We start from the raw sequence: 13,956 nt of genomic DNA, 5'->3' as shown, positions 1-13,956 counted from the left end.
GAGAGAGAGAGAGAGAGAGAGAGAGAGAGAGAGAGAGAGAGAGATAGAGAGATAGATAGATAGAGATATGAAGTGACTGATATTCAAAACAATCTATCAGGTTCTTTGCAGGAGTGGTCTGGAATCTTACCACGGAACCGTATCTCCAGTCCAGCACATTCTGAATAAAGCATTACCCAACAGTCACACATTTACTTGCTCAAGTTTTAAGCTGGATCCTAATAATTTAGCCAACACAATTAAGTAAACCTAAAGCTAATTTTAAGGAAAAAAAAAATCAATGAAGTAAAAGTCTTACCTTTGGAGTCAGCATTTGGGAACAACCTGTTCCATGGCACTTTATTTTTGTGCGGGAGAGAAAGCAAATAGTTTCTAGCTTTTAAATTTATTATACAATTCAGATCTTCCTGTGATGGAGATCCAAGAATACCTATCAGACAAAACATTAGCTGTTAATTGTCAAGATAAGGACAAATTACCACACACACACATCACCTACAGCACAAAAGAGATTCTGTGTAAAAAAAAGATTTACTTTGTACTATAAGTTTTTACAAAAAGATCTTTCATGTTCAAGAACTTACCGAGGATGTGATTCAGCTGGTCAAGGTAATGCTTTCCTGGGAAGATAGGCCTGTTGGATAGCATCTCTGCCAGGATGCAGCCCACAGACCAAATATCAATGGACTTGGTATAACCCTGCAACAGAAAGGGAGGAAAGACAGAGTAATGAAATGTAGTGTCCACAACAACATGATGAGGTGTCTCCATGTAACAGCTCTGTGGCAGATGAAAGTTTGATCATCTTTGAGAAGACCATTTGGAAACACAGGAACACAAGACAAAAACCAACAAATTGGCTTCCTTAAGAGATGCCATCAGGTGGGGGTGGCACAACCTTTAATCTCCATACTCAGGAGGCAGAGGCAGGAGGAGCTGTTCTGGTTTGATGATGAACTGTATGAACTATAGGCTGAAATAAACTCTTTTTCTCCCCAAATTGCTTTTGGTCATGACATTTTATCATAGCAACAGAAATCTAAGTAAGACAGATGCTGAGTCTCTATAATTACTTTATGTTTATCTCTTGGAATCATTAAATTAGAACTTCTGAAGCACATACCTCAGTCCATTTTCAGTGTTAGAGATTTAGAATCATTACAAACTAGAACTAGAAAGAGTACTAATGCTCACTGTTCATGTCATCTAACTAATCGTATAAAGTTGGAAATGACCCAGAAACTACAAGAGCATCACTCATCACAGCACACACAGCTTTCTCTGCCTGTGGATACAATCCATTTTACATCGTTTCCTGTCATCACCACAGAAGTGAGACCCTGAGACAGCACTGCATCCTCAGAGACAGCACGAGTCAGAGTGGGTCACGTGCTGTGTGCTGAACAGTGTGACTATGGAGACAGCTTGGCAGAGGGCTCCTGCAGAGGGCCCAGCAGTTTACCTCCCAGCCATACTCAACAGCTCACAACAATGACTGTAATTCCAGGGCATCCAACGCCTCTGGTACCTTTGAGCACCAAACACATGCACAAACCCATAGACACACAATTAACAACAAACCTACCCCCCCCCCCAAAAAAAACCCTACCAGGAAAAAAAAAAAAAACACACACACAAATCCTGACTGAATCTTAATGTTCTTAACAGTGCTCAATTTTGCCTACCATCTTATAATTCTAACAAAGAATGCATACTTCATGTTTTCCCTGGCAGTTGTAAACCTATTCAATCATGTTCATTTGCTTTTTTTGTGACAAAGTATTAATAGCCTGGGCTGGTCTTAGGCTTGTGGTAATTCTACCTTTGCCTCCTGAGTGCTGACCTTATGCTTGCTTGCTTCCCCCCAACCCCTCCTTTTCTGTTCTTTTGAGAGAAGTTCTCTTTATGTAGCCTGGGCTGTCCTAGAACTTGCTACCTAGAATCACTTCTGCCTGCTCCTGCCTAAATGCAAGGATCAAGGACCTATTAGCAAGATCCAGGTTTTATTAACAGAGTCTGGATGACCTTCATAATAACTCAGAGAAGAGTAGGAAAGAAGGAGATTTCAGTTTGAAACATAACTATCCTATAATTTCAACAGTCCATAGTGGCTCTGTTCTTTTTGCACCCAGTAATTTTGCTGGAGGGATATTCTTCATTATCAGACAATGTGGCCTTTGTAGAACAGCTCTGGAATATTTGCACAGAAACATACCTTATAGAGACTCTAATAACATAAAAAGCAGGTATGTAAGCTACCACAGGAAGTATTTTAGTAGTAGGAAGGGATATAGGTGTCTACAGTCACTGTGACTGAAGATGGTGAATCCTATGCCTAAAAGTTTGGTTCTCAGACAGCACTCTAGCTCTATATCTGACAGATATACCAGGCTGAAGGCTGGAGGGAAGGTTGTTTCTTTTTCTTACCTTGGAATTCAACATAATTTCTGGAGCTCTGTACCAACGCGTGGCTACGTACTCTGTCAAGAACCCTGTGTGATCATGATCTGGATCTGCAACACGGGCAAGGCCAAAGTCACAGATCTAAGGGAAAAAGTGGGACATCATTTTAGAGCCTAATGAGCTAATAGCAAATGAGCTAGTAGCCTAATGAGCTAATATAATAGCAAAACACCATGAAAATAAAAATGGCAATATCAGTAACAAGGATAACAAATACATGCTACCAATACTATGTTAGACATTTTTTCTGGAAATCACAAAGTCATAATTCCTTACTGCTCAACAATCTGAGGAAGTGAGGACAGTCTGCATGCTGGAGAGAAGAGACAGGCTGAAGGGTCAATTATAGGGCACGGTCTGACAACGACCCTTAGGTTTCATCCCCAACAGCTACTCTGTGTGCCTGGCACTCTCACTTAAGTAACCTGAGCAAAATCATTTTAGAGGGGCTAGAGAGATGGTTCAGCAGTGAAAAGCACAACCTGCTCTCACAGAGGACACCAACCAATACCCACATTGAGTGACTCACAACTGCCTATAAATCCTAAGGGAACTGATACTCTTCTGGTCTCCATGGGCACTCACATACAACGTACAGACATACAAATAAAAACACACAAATAAAATTAAACCTCAAAAACAAAATTGTTAGGGGTAAAATCAGAAAACCCATCCAGAGTCTGTTTCCTCTCCAAGCTATTGCAGCTCACAGACCACTGCTGATATGCTCCTTAATTTCCCCTGACCTATTTCCTCAGACTCCCATTTCTGACTAACTTCCACTTTTAAATTAGTTAAATAATTAATTATTAAGTTTATCTATATGAGTACACTGTTGTTGTCTTCAGACACACCAGAAGAGGGCACTGGATCCCTTTATAGATGGTTGCAAGCCACCATGTGGTTGCTAGGACTTGAACTCAGGACCTCTGGAAGAGCAGTCAGTGTTCTTAATCACTGAGCCATCTCTCCAGCCCCATCCACTATTTTTAATTTTAAAAATACATATTTTCCTACTTTTCACATAGCCAATCCTGATAGTTTTAAAGCTTTCGTGTACATTTTGCTTTGATGTTATTACTTATTGTATGTGTGCATGCATGAAGAATACAGCTCACATTGTGGTAGTCAGAGGACAACTTTCAGAAGGAAGTTGAATCTTTCCTATCTTGTGGGTCCCAGGTATTAAACTCAGGTCATTTGACTTGGGAGCAAACACCTTTATCACTGAGTCATCCTGTCATCTACCACCCAGCTCCTCACATTCTCCTGACTTATGGGAGTTATTTTGTAAGCCCTTACCATCTAGCTGTCTAGCATTGTGATGCTGCTTGGGTTAACTGTCTTACAGACTCCAGTGTGTATAAATGTAGGTATGCTAGTCTACTTAGGTCCATATAAATACAAATGCTTTAATTCTCTGATCCCTAGGGAACCAATTCAAGAAAGAGACAGATTAACAGAGATGAGACTGAAGGCCATCATGAAAGACTGACTTGGAGGCTTGAGTCTATTAAGTCAGCTAAAATTAAGGGGCGGTACTTTAACTTAATAGTAAAACCTCCAAAAGCAAAAAGGCAAATGTTTTGTGGACCATTTTTGTGTGTAGCATTTTTAAGTTATTAGTTTTAAAAATCAGTTACTTTTTAATGGAAACAATTTGACCAAAAGTCTGTTACAAAATTCTGAGACACCCCCCCCCAAAAAAAAAGTTTAAGGAAAGGAAAAAACAAAATGAAACAACAACAGCAACAACAACAACAACAACAAAAACCCAAAAAAACCAATAGCCTGTACTTTGGCCACAAAGTAGGATTAACAGAGAAGGAACAAGTCTAAAAGACACAGGACACAGTTATCCAGACCTCAATCCCTGCTCAGATATCCCACTCAATTACTCTCTGTAATTGAGAGAGATAAAGATACCTTCCTTCCCCTACTGTACAAGTGTCTTCCTACGGTATCTTATCCTTACTGTGGAGAACTTCATATTAGAGGTAGCACCTTTGTTCTCACAGAGCCTCATTTGCTTCAATTACAGCATCCAAGAAGCAGCATATGCAAAAGGATGTGACTGTGTTATCAAAAAACCCCAGGCAGCCCGTCCTCCTCTTTGACAACTCTCTTGCAGGTCACTTCCCACATGGGTTCTCATGTAGGAGAGAGAGAGCAGTGAGGAACTCCTGTTTTTCTCTATACCCAATCACCTACTCCAGCTATTCTACTTAGTATACAAAACCTTTACTGTGAGCCTGGACCTTTCCTTTAAAAGACAGTTTGTGTGACAATGAGGCTAAGATTCTGATGGTCACTGGCCCCCTGGGTCATGGATGGAGAATAGCCATAGCTTCCCTTAGTCTACCACTAGGGACTGACTAGGGGTCTCACACATGCTTTGAAACCACTATATCAGTGAGTTACATTTCTAGCCCATCTATTATTAGACTTAGCTATTGCTTTTGAGGAACTGCTAAGTTCTATGTTTTGATTCACCCGAGGCTTCCATTGTACATATTATTCTACTTGTTTCCATAGGAGCTTTTTCTACCAGTGGCTAGAGTAGAACATGCCTTTCCCTACCCTCAGGAGGCAGAGGCAGATCTGTGATTCTGAGGCTGTCCTAGTCTACACAGTGAGTTCCAGGATAGCCAGCACTACATAGTGAGACCCTGTCTTCAAATAGTCCTTTATACCAATGAATTTCTTAAAAAGGGTTTCCAGTATGAGGCACAGCACCAGTAGTTAAGACTGCAACGAATGATTTCCCCCCCCCACATCTGAGGGAAAGTACTCTTAGCTAAGACCACGTCTTATGGTTGATTATGGCCAATCCACTCAAATTCTGCATGATTATTAAACTTCTCAACATGAGTAACTCATAGTGCTTTTCTTCTGTAGAGCTAATTCTTCTTTCTACGATTTGCCTTTAATCAAAGCCAGTCCTGCTAGTCCCCCCTTCCCGCTTCCTCCTCAGTTCTCTGTGTCAGCTGTAGCTACTCCAGAACTCCCTCTGTAGACCAGGCTGGCCTCAAAGTCGGGGATCTACTTGTTCTGCCTTTCCAGTGCTGGGATTAAAGGCATGTGTCACTTCTCCTGACTACAAAAATTTCTTAATATTATACTACCAAGGAGTAACCAAATTAATGATGCAATAAAACAAACAGGACAAAAAACCCTCCACAATATAACTCAAACAAACCCATCACACCTACAGATAAAGCACCAGTAATGCCAGGCAGTGGTGGCGCACGCCTTTAATCCCAGCACTTGGGAGGCAGAGGCAGGCGGATTTCTGAGTTCAAGGCCAGCCTGGTCTACAGAGTGAGTTCCAGGACAGCCAGGGTTACACACAGAAACCCTGTCTCAAAAAAACCAGAGAGAGAGAGGGGGAGGGGGAGGGGGAGGGAGAGAGGGAGAGGGAGAGGGAGAGGGAGGAGAGGGAGAGGGAGGAGAGGGAGAGAGAGAGGGAGGAGAGGGAGGAGAGGGAGAGGGAGAGGGAGAGAGAGGAGAGGGAGGAGAGGGAGAGGGAGACGGAGAGCGAGGAGAGGGAGAGCGAGAGCAGCCAGACCACTAGTGCAACCAGCCTAAGTTGTCCTGTAGGGTCAGCATTCCCATCTGACCACCCCCTGAACAATGGAAATGGAAATGGTCCTACAGATGTGTTGCACTTTGTACCCTTGTTTACAGGTGTAACTATAATCACACAGGTTTACCGATAACTCTGTGGACTCTGTTTAGCAAACAATGAGCACACATACTGGTACTGACTACACCTCCCATTTTTTTTTCTGGTCCATCAGAAATATGCCAACAGAAGCTGCAAATGGAATCTAACAACTCCTTGTATGTTTTTGTGGACCTGAGAAATAAGGGTTACCATGTAGTACCACACTGTGATAGATGTATCAATGACTCCAGAGCTGGAGTAGGTGACTCTCCTCCACACTAGTGTTTGCTCAATGTCATAAACTACCTGCCAACATATGCTATGCTTATATACTTGCTGTGGCAAATAAGAATCACAGTGAAAAACTACACTTATTTTTGGAATGAAATGTTCTCCATGTGAATGATATACTCTGGATATCTACCTTAAAACTGTGAGTGAAACCAGCTATGGTGGAGAAGCGTGCCAATAATAAAAATCTGAAGAGAATGAGGTAGGACGATGGAGAGTTTGGGATCAGCCTCAACAACACCTTGCTGGGCATTGTACACATCTTCCGTACATATCTATTATTCTAACTCTTGGGAAGTGGATGCATGAATCTGAGGCCAGCCTGAGCTAGTGAGACCTTGTCTCAAAATAACAACAAAAAGCACATTTTAGATAGACCAACAGAAGGCTGTCCATACCTTATTTAAAGCCAATCTCTTTAGCATATGAGTGACTGCCTAGTTGCCAGTGTTGCCCTCAAACTTCAAAAGAATGTAGTACTTTGTTTACTCACCCCTTGCTTTTGACTGTTATTTCTCTAATCTTCCAGCCTATGACACTCTAATGTCCAAAGGGCCCTCTCTTATGAAAACTGTTCATCCTTGGAGGGCTGACATGGACACTATCTCCCTCTTATTTTATTTCTCCTCTTTGCACTTGAATACTACTTTCTATATGTCGCACCATGTGCTATCAATTATACACTGTCTGCTGGGTTCCCATCTCTCGATTTTCCAATTTCAGAGGTAGACGGCCTGTACCTAACAAAGCTTCACCCAGGAATGTTTATTTAACTGAGAACTCAAATGATTATTCCTACATATTTACATATAAAGTTTCTTTACTGATATATAATTCATATACAGTATATAATGCTTTAATATTAATACTTAATATTAGTCACAGAGTTTTAAAACTTTAGAATAATTAACAACATAAAAAGTTAACAGATTAATACCATTTCCCCTAACACTATCAATTATAAACAACTCACTGTATAGATCTACTACATTTTATCCATAACTAGCTAGATATTTGACTTCCATTTTACTAAGGTACATACTTGTCAATGTTTGCTGTCTTTCCTTTTTCTTGAGACAGGGTTTCATTATGGAGTCTTCACTGGCCTGGAACTCACTATGCACCTCAGATTGCTCCGAAACTCCCAAAGATCTGCTTGCCCCCTGCCTCCCAGTGCTGGAATTCAAGGCCACGCCACCAAACCTGATACTGATTATAACCATTCCGGTGAGAGGCTCTCACTGTGAGCCTTGTTTTGTTTTCTTGACACAGAGAATTAAGAAACAAAAATAACACATAGCCGGGAAGTGGTGGTGCATGTCTTTAATCCCAGCACTTGGGAGGCAGAGCCAGGTGGATTTCTGAGTTTGAGGCCAGCCTGGTCTACAGAGTGAGTTCCAGGACAGCCAGGACTATACAGAGAAACCCTGTCTCAAAAAAACAAAACAAAGCAAAACCAAAACACATATGACACTGTACACATAAAGTAGATACACGTAGAGCTACTAATTTTACTACAGTGGCTACTATCTCTGAAGGAAGAATGGGCTAAAGAAGGAATGAGACTCATACTATGTATCTGTATTTTTCTATAAAATGTTTGTATATCTGATAGTTTTGAATATAAATAACAATACCTCAAAGCTACCTTAAAGTACATATCATCCCCAGAATAGATGACTTAGCTGACCTTGAGATCACAAGTGGTGTTCAGCAGGAGGTTGGAAGGCTTGAGGTCACGGTGGAGAACATTAGCTGAATGGATATATTTTAATCCCCTCAGGATCTGGTAAAGAAAATAGCAGATATGGTCATTGCTGAGGTGTTGTGTCTTCAAGAGCTTGTAAAGATCTGTCTCCATGAGGTCCTGTACTATATATCTGTTTGACAGGTTAAGGTAAAACACTACCAGTTGGTCATACTTAGCAAAGCACTGAAACAAATTCAGCTTCTCTTAACCCTCTTCCCATACAGCTTCAGACATAGCCAGGCCGTCAAAAGAAAGGAGAGAATGAAGAGAACATGGCATACTCTCATGAAAGGAAACAAAGACCTAGGTAGCTTGTTGGGGGCCTACACTGAGACTTGAGACAGGGTATCAGCCAATCTTGAAGTCTCAGCTTCTCTGTTCTCTAAATTGTCCACTTCAACCAATTTTCTCCAACGCTTAAAGAGTGTGGTAGACAGCAAACATCAACACCATCTCTTTGGCCCAGAAGTAATGTGTAATGGCACCATTTTCGTTGCTTCTTGTCACCAATATCCTCACAAACCAACGTGGAAGTACAGAGCCACAAATAGCACTGCCACTGACTCCAATCTCTGCCTTTCTTTCTCATTCTCTGACTAGTGTTAAATTCTGCACATTTATTACAAGACCAAAGGAAGCCATGTGAAGAAGAGGTTGATTCTGGGTTCTGCTCTTCTTTCCTTCCTGAACAGCCACCCACTGCCTAAGCACCTAAAACTTCAGCTAAGCCCTATTATTTCTTATGAAAATTAAACTGTATTAACTCTTTATTTTTAACATCATCATAATGATGTTTCATTAGGGTATTTTTTGCATTCATTTTTATGCATAAAATACTATTTCATTTCCTACAGATTCAGGCTAAATGAAATTAGTTCCTTACTTGAAGGATATAAGACTTAAGCAAACTTGTCATTTATAAAAGGTGTTCTTCTATGACAAAAGGTAACAAGAACAACAGGTGCAGCAGGAGGAGGCTTCCCTTACACCACCACACCACTTACTAACAGACATGCTTAAAAAGACAAAGGCTGCCTAGAAACTTGGAGCTGTTATTCCTAGGGGTGCAGAGTAGGAGGTGGAATCTTCTAGAGCAGCTCAGCACTTGTATCTAATGCTGGCTACAATTATATGTATCAGAGTTTACCTGGTCTTAAAGACTGAGGGCCAATTTATTCCATTTTTTTGTTTTGTTTGAAACAGAATTTCTAGCCCTGGCTTTCCTGGAACTCTTTGTAAACCAGGCTGGCCTTGAGCTTAGAGGTCCACCTGCTACCACCTGGGATAAAAGGTAAACCTCTGTGCTCGGGCCAGTTATTTTAAAGGTAAGGAAGCTGGGGCTGGAAGAGGAGCACACGAGGACTGTCTGGAAGACCCTGTCTGGAAGATACTGGTCTGGCCAGGTGTATATCTAGGGTACCTATTTCCTGTTGTGAATGCATCAAAACAGGTGTCATGGTACTGGAAATGACATGTATCAGCTTTCTAAAACTAAGATTAAAGAAAACCACAGAGAAACTGAACTTATAGAAAACATACTAAAACTAGTTACAAAACAGGATAAAATAGAGAAAAAAATAAAATGTTTTAAACAGATTACAATCTCCTCTTGGCATACTTTTTACATATATGGGAAGAATAATTAAAAGTCTTTGTGCACTTTTTCTTTATTTCAAGTTATTTACTCTACAAAGGGACCAAACAGCAGTAGCAGCAGCTAACGTTAGAAAAGGATACACATCTTTCATCTGCTCAATGGTTGGTGCCCGGATGATGTCATTGATGCCGATGATGTTCTCATGTCTGAAGCGCAGTAAGATTTTTATCTCTCTTAGGGTTCTCTGACAGTAGGTCTGGTGCTCAAAAGGACTGATTTTCTTGATAGCAACTCGAACTTTGTTGAGATTATCATAAGCAGAGCTAAAAACAAAACAAAACAAAACAAAAAACACAAAAGTATGCATGTATGAAAATTAAAAATAGCTCACCAAATTATTTGGCAGAAGGGACAAGTTTTAACATCTATCACATCTGCATTGATATAGTGGATATCCGTGGAAACAGCAGATGTGCTACCCACAAAAAGATAAAGCAACAACAGATGCTAAACCTGACATTTAACAGCTGCATGGCCTGTTCATGAGATGAATGCTCATTTCTATAAACCTGACACAGGTTTACAGGAAACAAACACACACACACACACACCCCAACAAACAAGAAAATCACATTTTCCTATTGTCTTAAATAGCAGATAACACTTTGATTAGAATATCATTTCTGCCTCCAAAACAACTATCCATAGTTGTTACTGAATTCTCTGACACAACAGAAACAGCAAATACCAGCAACCACATCTTTATCCCCCCCCCCCAAAATGCAGATCCAGAAAGCTTCACTGCCCTTTATCAACCTCCTCCTCCTCTAAATTTTATGTGTATGGATGTTTTGTCTCTATACATGTCTGTGTACCACATGTGTACAGTGGCTTTGGAGAGCAACAAATCTTTTGGAACTGGAGTTCCAGGCAGTTGTTAGCTGCCATGGAGGTGCTGGAAATAGAACCTGGGTCCTCTGCAAGAGCAGCCATTTCTCCAGCTCAATCACCAACTTTCTTACAAGCAAAACACAGTTCTATTTTTGGTTGTTACTAGGATAATTTTGTAACAAAGTCTACAAAGTAACCTTCTAAAAAAATACTTTCACAGCTATAGGATGGAAGTTTTTTCCAAGCTACACTTAAGACCCAACTATGTAATAAAAATTCTGCTTTTACAGGAGGAGTGGGTGAGGGGGTGGGATAGGGGTTCCCTGAGTGGGGGGGGGGGGGATGGGGTAAGGGGATAACATCTGAAATGTAAATAAAATATCCAATTAAAAAATTCTGCTTTTAATTTTAGGATGGTTTAAAATTTTAAATATAACTACTATCTTTCTGAGGTGTCGTCGGGCAACAATTCACCTAAATATTTTTTACAAAGCATTTTATACTAATGTCAACATCTGACCACTGACTAAAGCAATAAAATATTTCCTTGTTTCCTCATTAAGTGCTAGAAACAAGCAATAGTATTTACCAACTGCCACTACTGATGCCTCTGAGTCTACCCAAAGTCTGTTTTAGGAATAGTCTTGTCAGTGGCTGGCTGCATCATCTCATAATGCCATTACACGCTGCACTGTCCCAAAGCACTTTGAAATGGTATACAGTTCTTAAACAGGATGTCTATTTAAACACTATTTCCTTTGGTTTGGTACACTAGGGCCCAAAGCAGGGCTCTTGGGGAGGCAGGCAAAAGGATGTATAGTCTAGGCAAGTGTACTCAATACTGGGATCTACTGTTAAAAATAAACACCCCCTTTGATAATCGTAACAAGAGGGAGAACATTTATTTTACAGTTAAAACAGATTTGGGATTGTCAGTTCTCTGCTAGAAAGCTCCCTGGTAGCAGCATAAAGCCCTGGATTGATCCTTCAGCATGATAAAAATTAAAATTAAGTAAAAGTAAACTTGTAAAATACTGGTCAGAAATTCAACATTATAAATTCTTATTTTTTTATAAACCACATTAGTCGAATCTGGTTTGCTTTACAGAATTATAATCTACCAGGACTGGTTTTAGTTTGCTTATTTTTATGGCAGGGTCTTTCTTGCTCTGACTGTTCTGGAACTCAGATTAGGTGCCTCTATCTCAAGTGCTGGGATTAAAGGTATGGTCACCAAAATGGGTTTATCTAATAGTGCTGTTAGAAGGAATCAGGCACCAGTATGGCCTTCTACTTTATCACCTGACTTGGTAGTGTGAAATAACCAAACTGACTCCTTTATTTGAAGGTGTGACACTATCTTCTTTCCCCTTCACCTTCTGACCTGTTCAGAGTGTAGCCTGATCCTATGTACACAGGCAGACATACATGCAGGCAAAACATCCATATGCATTTAAATAAGTAAAATAAAATAAAATACAATTAAAAAGAAAGGGCAAAGGGAGCCTAGAGTATCTGTCCTGATGGCACACACCTACATCCCAGCACTAAAGAGGCAGAGGCAGGCAGATCTCTGAGTTTGAGGCCAGTGAGGTCTATACATTTATTGCAAGTTCCAGGACAGCCACCAAGAGAACCTGTCCCAAAATGGGGTAGAGACACGGCTCAGTAGTTAAAAGTTCATACTGTTCTCCCAGAAGGTCCAAGTTCAGTTCAGAGCACCACTCTTGGATTAGATTTGAGGCCTGCTCTATAGGAGAGCTGTGTTTGGTACTATAAATCTAGTCAAAAACTCCATGGCCAGGGAAATTATACATCTACTAACTCCCTTTCCTAAGTCTGCTAACTCAACATCTACTAACGTTGTCTTGGTAAATGGACATGTTAAATTTCCTCCTAAATATATTGATACCCTTACTTCTCAATGCTTCTTAGAAAGAAGCTTAGACGAGAAGCTTCTTTCTGTAGTGGGTAGGAGGCAATGCAGAGACTTCCAAGTGGTTGAAACACTGAAAGCTGAATGCTCAGCCCTCATCTGGACATCTGTAACATGCTCCCTGAGGCTCAGAAAATATCACAGAGTATGGCAGAAAGCACGAAAGAGCTGGAAGATAGGGAAGAATGTTGTGAAAGGTTGCATATGCTCAAGCCAATCAACACTTCAGCATGAATGAGAGAAAGATGATCTGATAACAGTTGAAGCAAGTGTTGGTTGATGAGAGAGAAGTGATTTGTTTCTCTGTGTGAATGAGCTGGTGACGGGTTGCCTAGCTTCTGGTAGACGGCTGGCTCCCCACTTTTAAGTCTATGCAGGCACACTAACTGGACTCTATAAAGGTTATCAAGGTTCTAAGAGAAACACCAGTACAGGGCTGTGGGAGGAGAGACGCTGGAGGCCTCTGGGGAGAGTGGGAGGTCAGATATGGTTTGGATATGACCTAGGTACAGTGCATATATACACAAAATTGTCAAAAGTACATAAAATAATTTAAATAGGTGGGTGTGTGTAGGATCTTTTGGAATACTTGGGTCTATTCCAAGACCGAGATGGGTTTGAACAGATTTAGAAGCACACTGACCAGCAAATATAGGATTAAAAACCTACCAATTCTGGATATTATTTAAGAAGATGCTTTACGGAAGAAAAAAGAATCAACATGAGTCAATTACGAACAAGTCATGGTAAACCAACTTCATTTCCTGTTTTGATAGGGTTACTAAGGCAACAAAGGAGTACTGGTCACAGCTTCTGGAGAACTCTAGCTACTTGAAATGTACTTCCCATTTGAAAGACTTCTTGTTAGATGGAGGGGGAAAAAGTTCTTGCTCTTGAGAAGATCTGAATTTAGTGAGCAAAGGATGCACACACACACACACACACACACACACACACACACACACACACACACCCCTCCCTTACATACTCCACAACCCTTACAGAAATGCACTTGCTAAACACAAAGAGAATCTGGGTTAACTAATTCCAAACGACAACAGAGAAAGAATGAAAAGTGGAGACTGGCTGTGGACATTTTTAATCACAGCACCCAGGAGGCAGAGGCAGCCAGGACTGTATGGAGAAACCCAGCTCAGGGGGAAAAAAAAAAAAAAAAAAAAAAGGAGGCCAACTGAGTCTACACAGGGAATGCAAAGCCAGCTATTTAATGAGACCCTATCTAAAAGACGAAAGAAAGAAAGAAAGAAAGAAAGAAAGAAAGAAAGAAAGAAAGAAAGAAAGAAAGAAAGAAAGAAAGGAAGGAAGGAAGGAAGGAAGGAAGGAAGGAAGGAAGGAAGGAA

At 40.7% G+C, this 13,956-nt stretch overlaps 1 protein-coding gene across 3 annotated transcripts in view; it reads right to left on the bottom strand.

The window, feature by feature from the left end:
* Positions 1 to 13,956, bottom strand: part of Mapk1 (mitogen-activated protein kinase 1) — a 63,995-nt gene that overhangs the window by 18,218 nt on the left and 31,821 nt on the right. For all 3 annotated transcript variants that reach the window (XM_028779651.1, XM_028779650.1, XM_028779652.1), the window contains exons 2-6: positions 9,909 to 10,091; positions 8,112 to 8,301; positions 2,428 to 2,544; positions 585 to 699; positions 299 to 430 (exon numbers count right to left, since the gene is read on the bottom strand). In XM_028779651.1, coding sequence (XP_028635484.1) covers positions 299 to 430; positions 585 to 699; positions 2,428 to 2,544; positions 8,112 to 8,301; positions 9,909 to 10,091 — 737 coding nt within the window. The remainder of the gene's footprint in view (positions 1 to 298; positions 431 to 584; positions 700 to 2,427; positions 2,545 to 8,111; positions 8,302 to 9,908; positions 10,092 to 13,956) is intronic.

This window comes from Grammomys surdaster, unplaced genomic scaffold, assembly GCF_004785775.1.
Source record: "Grammomys surdaster isolate TR1022 unplaced genomic scaffold, NIH_TR_1.0 358, whole genome shotgun sequence".
Classification (NCBI taxonomy): Eukaryota; Metazoa; Chordata; class Mammalia; order Rodentia; family Muridae; genus Grammomys; species Grammomys surdaster.
This window is presented reverse-complemented; position numbering and strand designations above follow the sequence as displayed.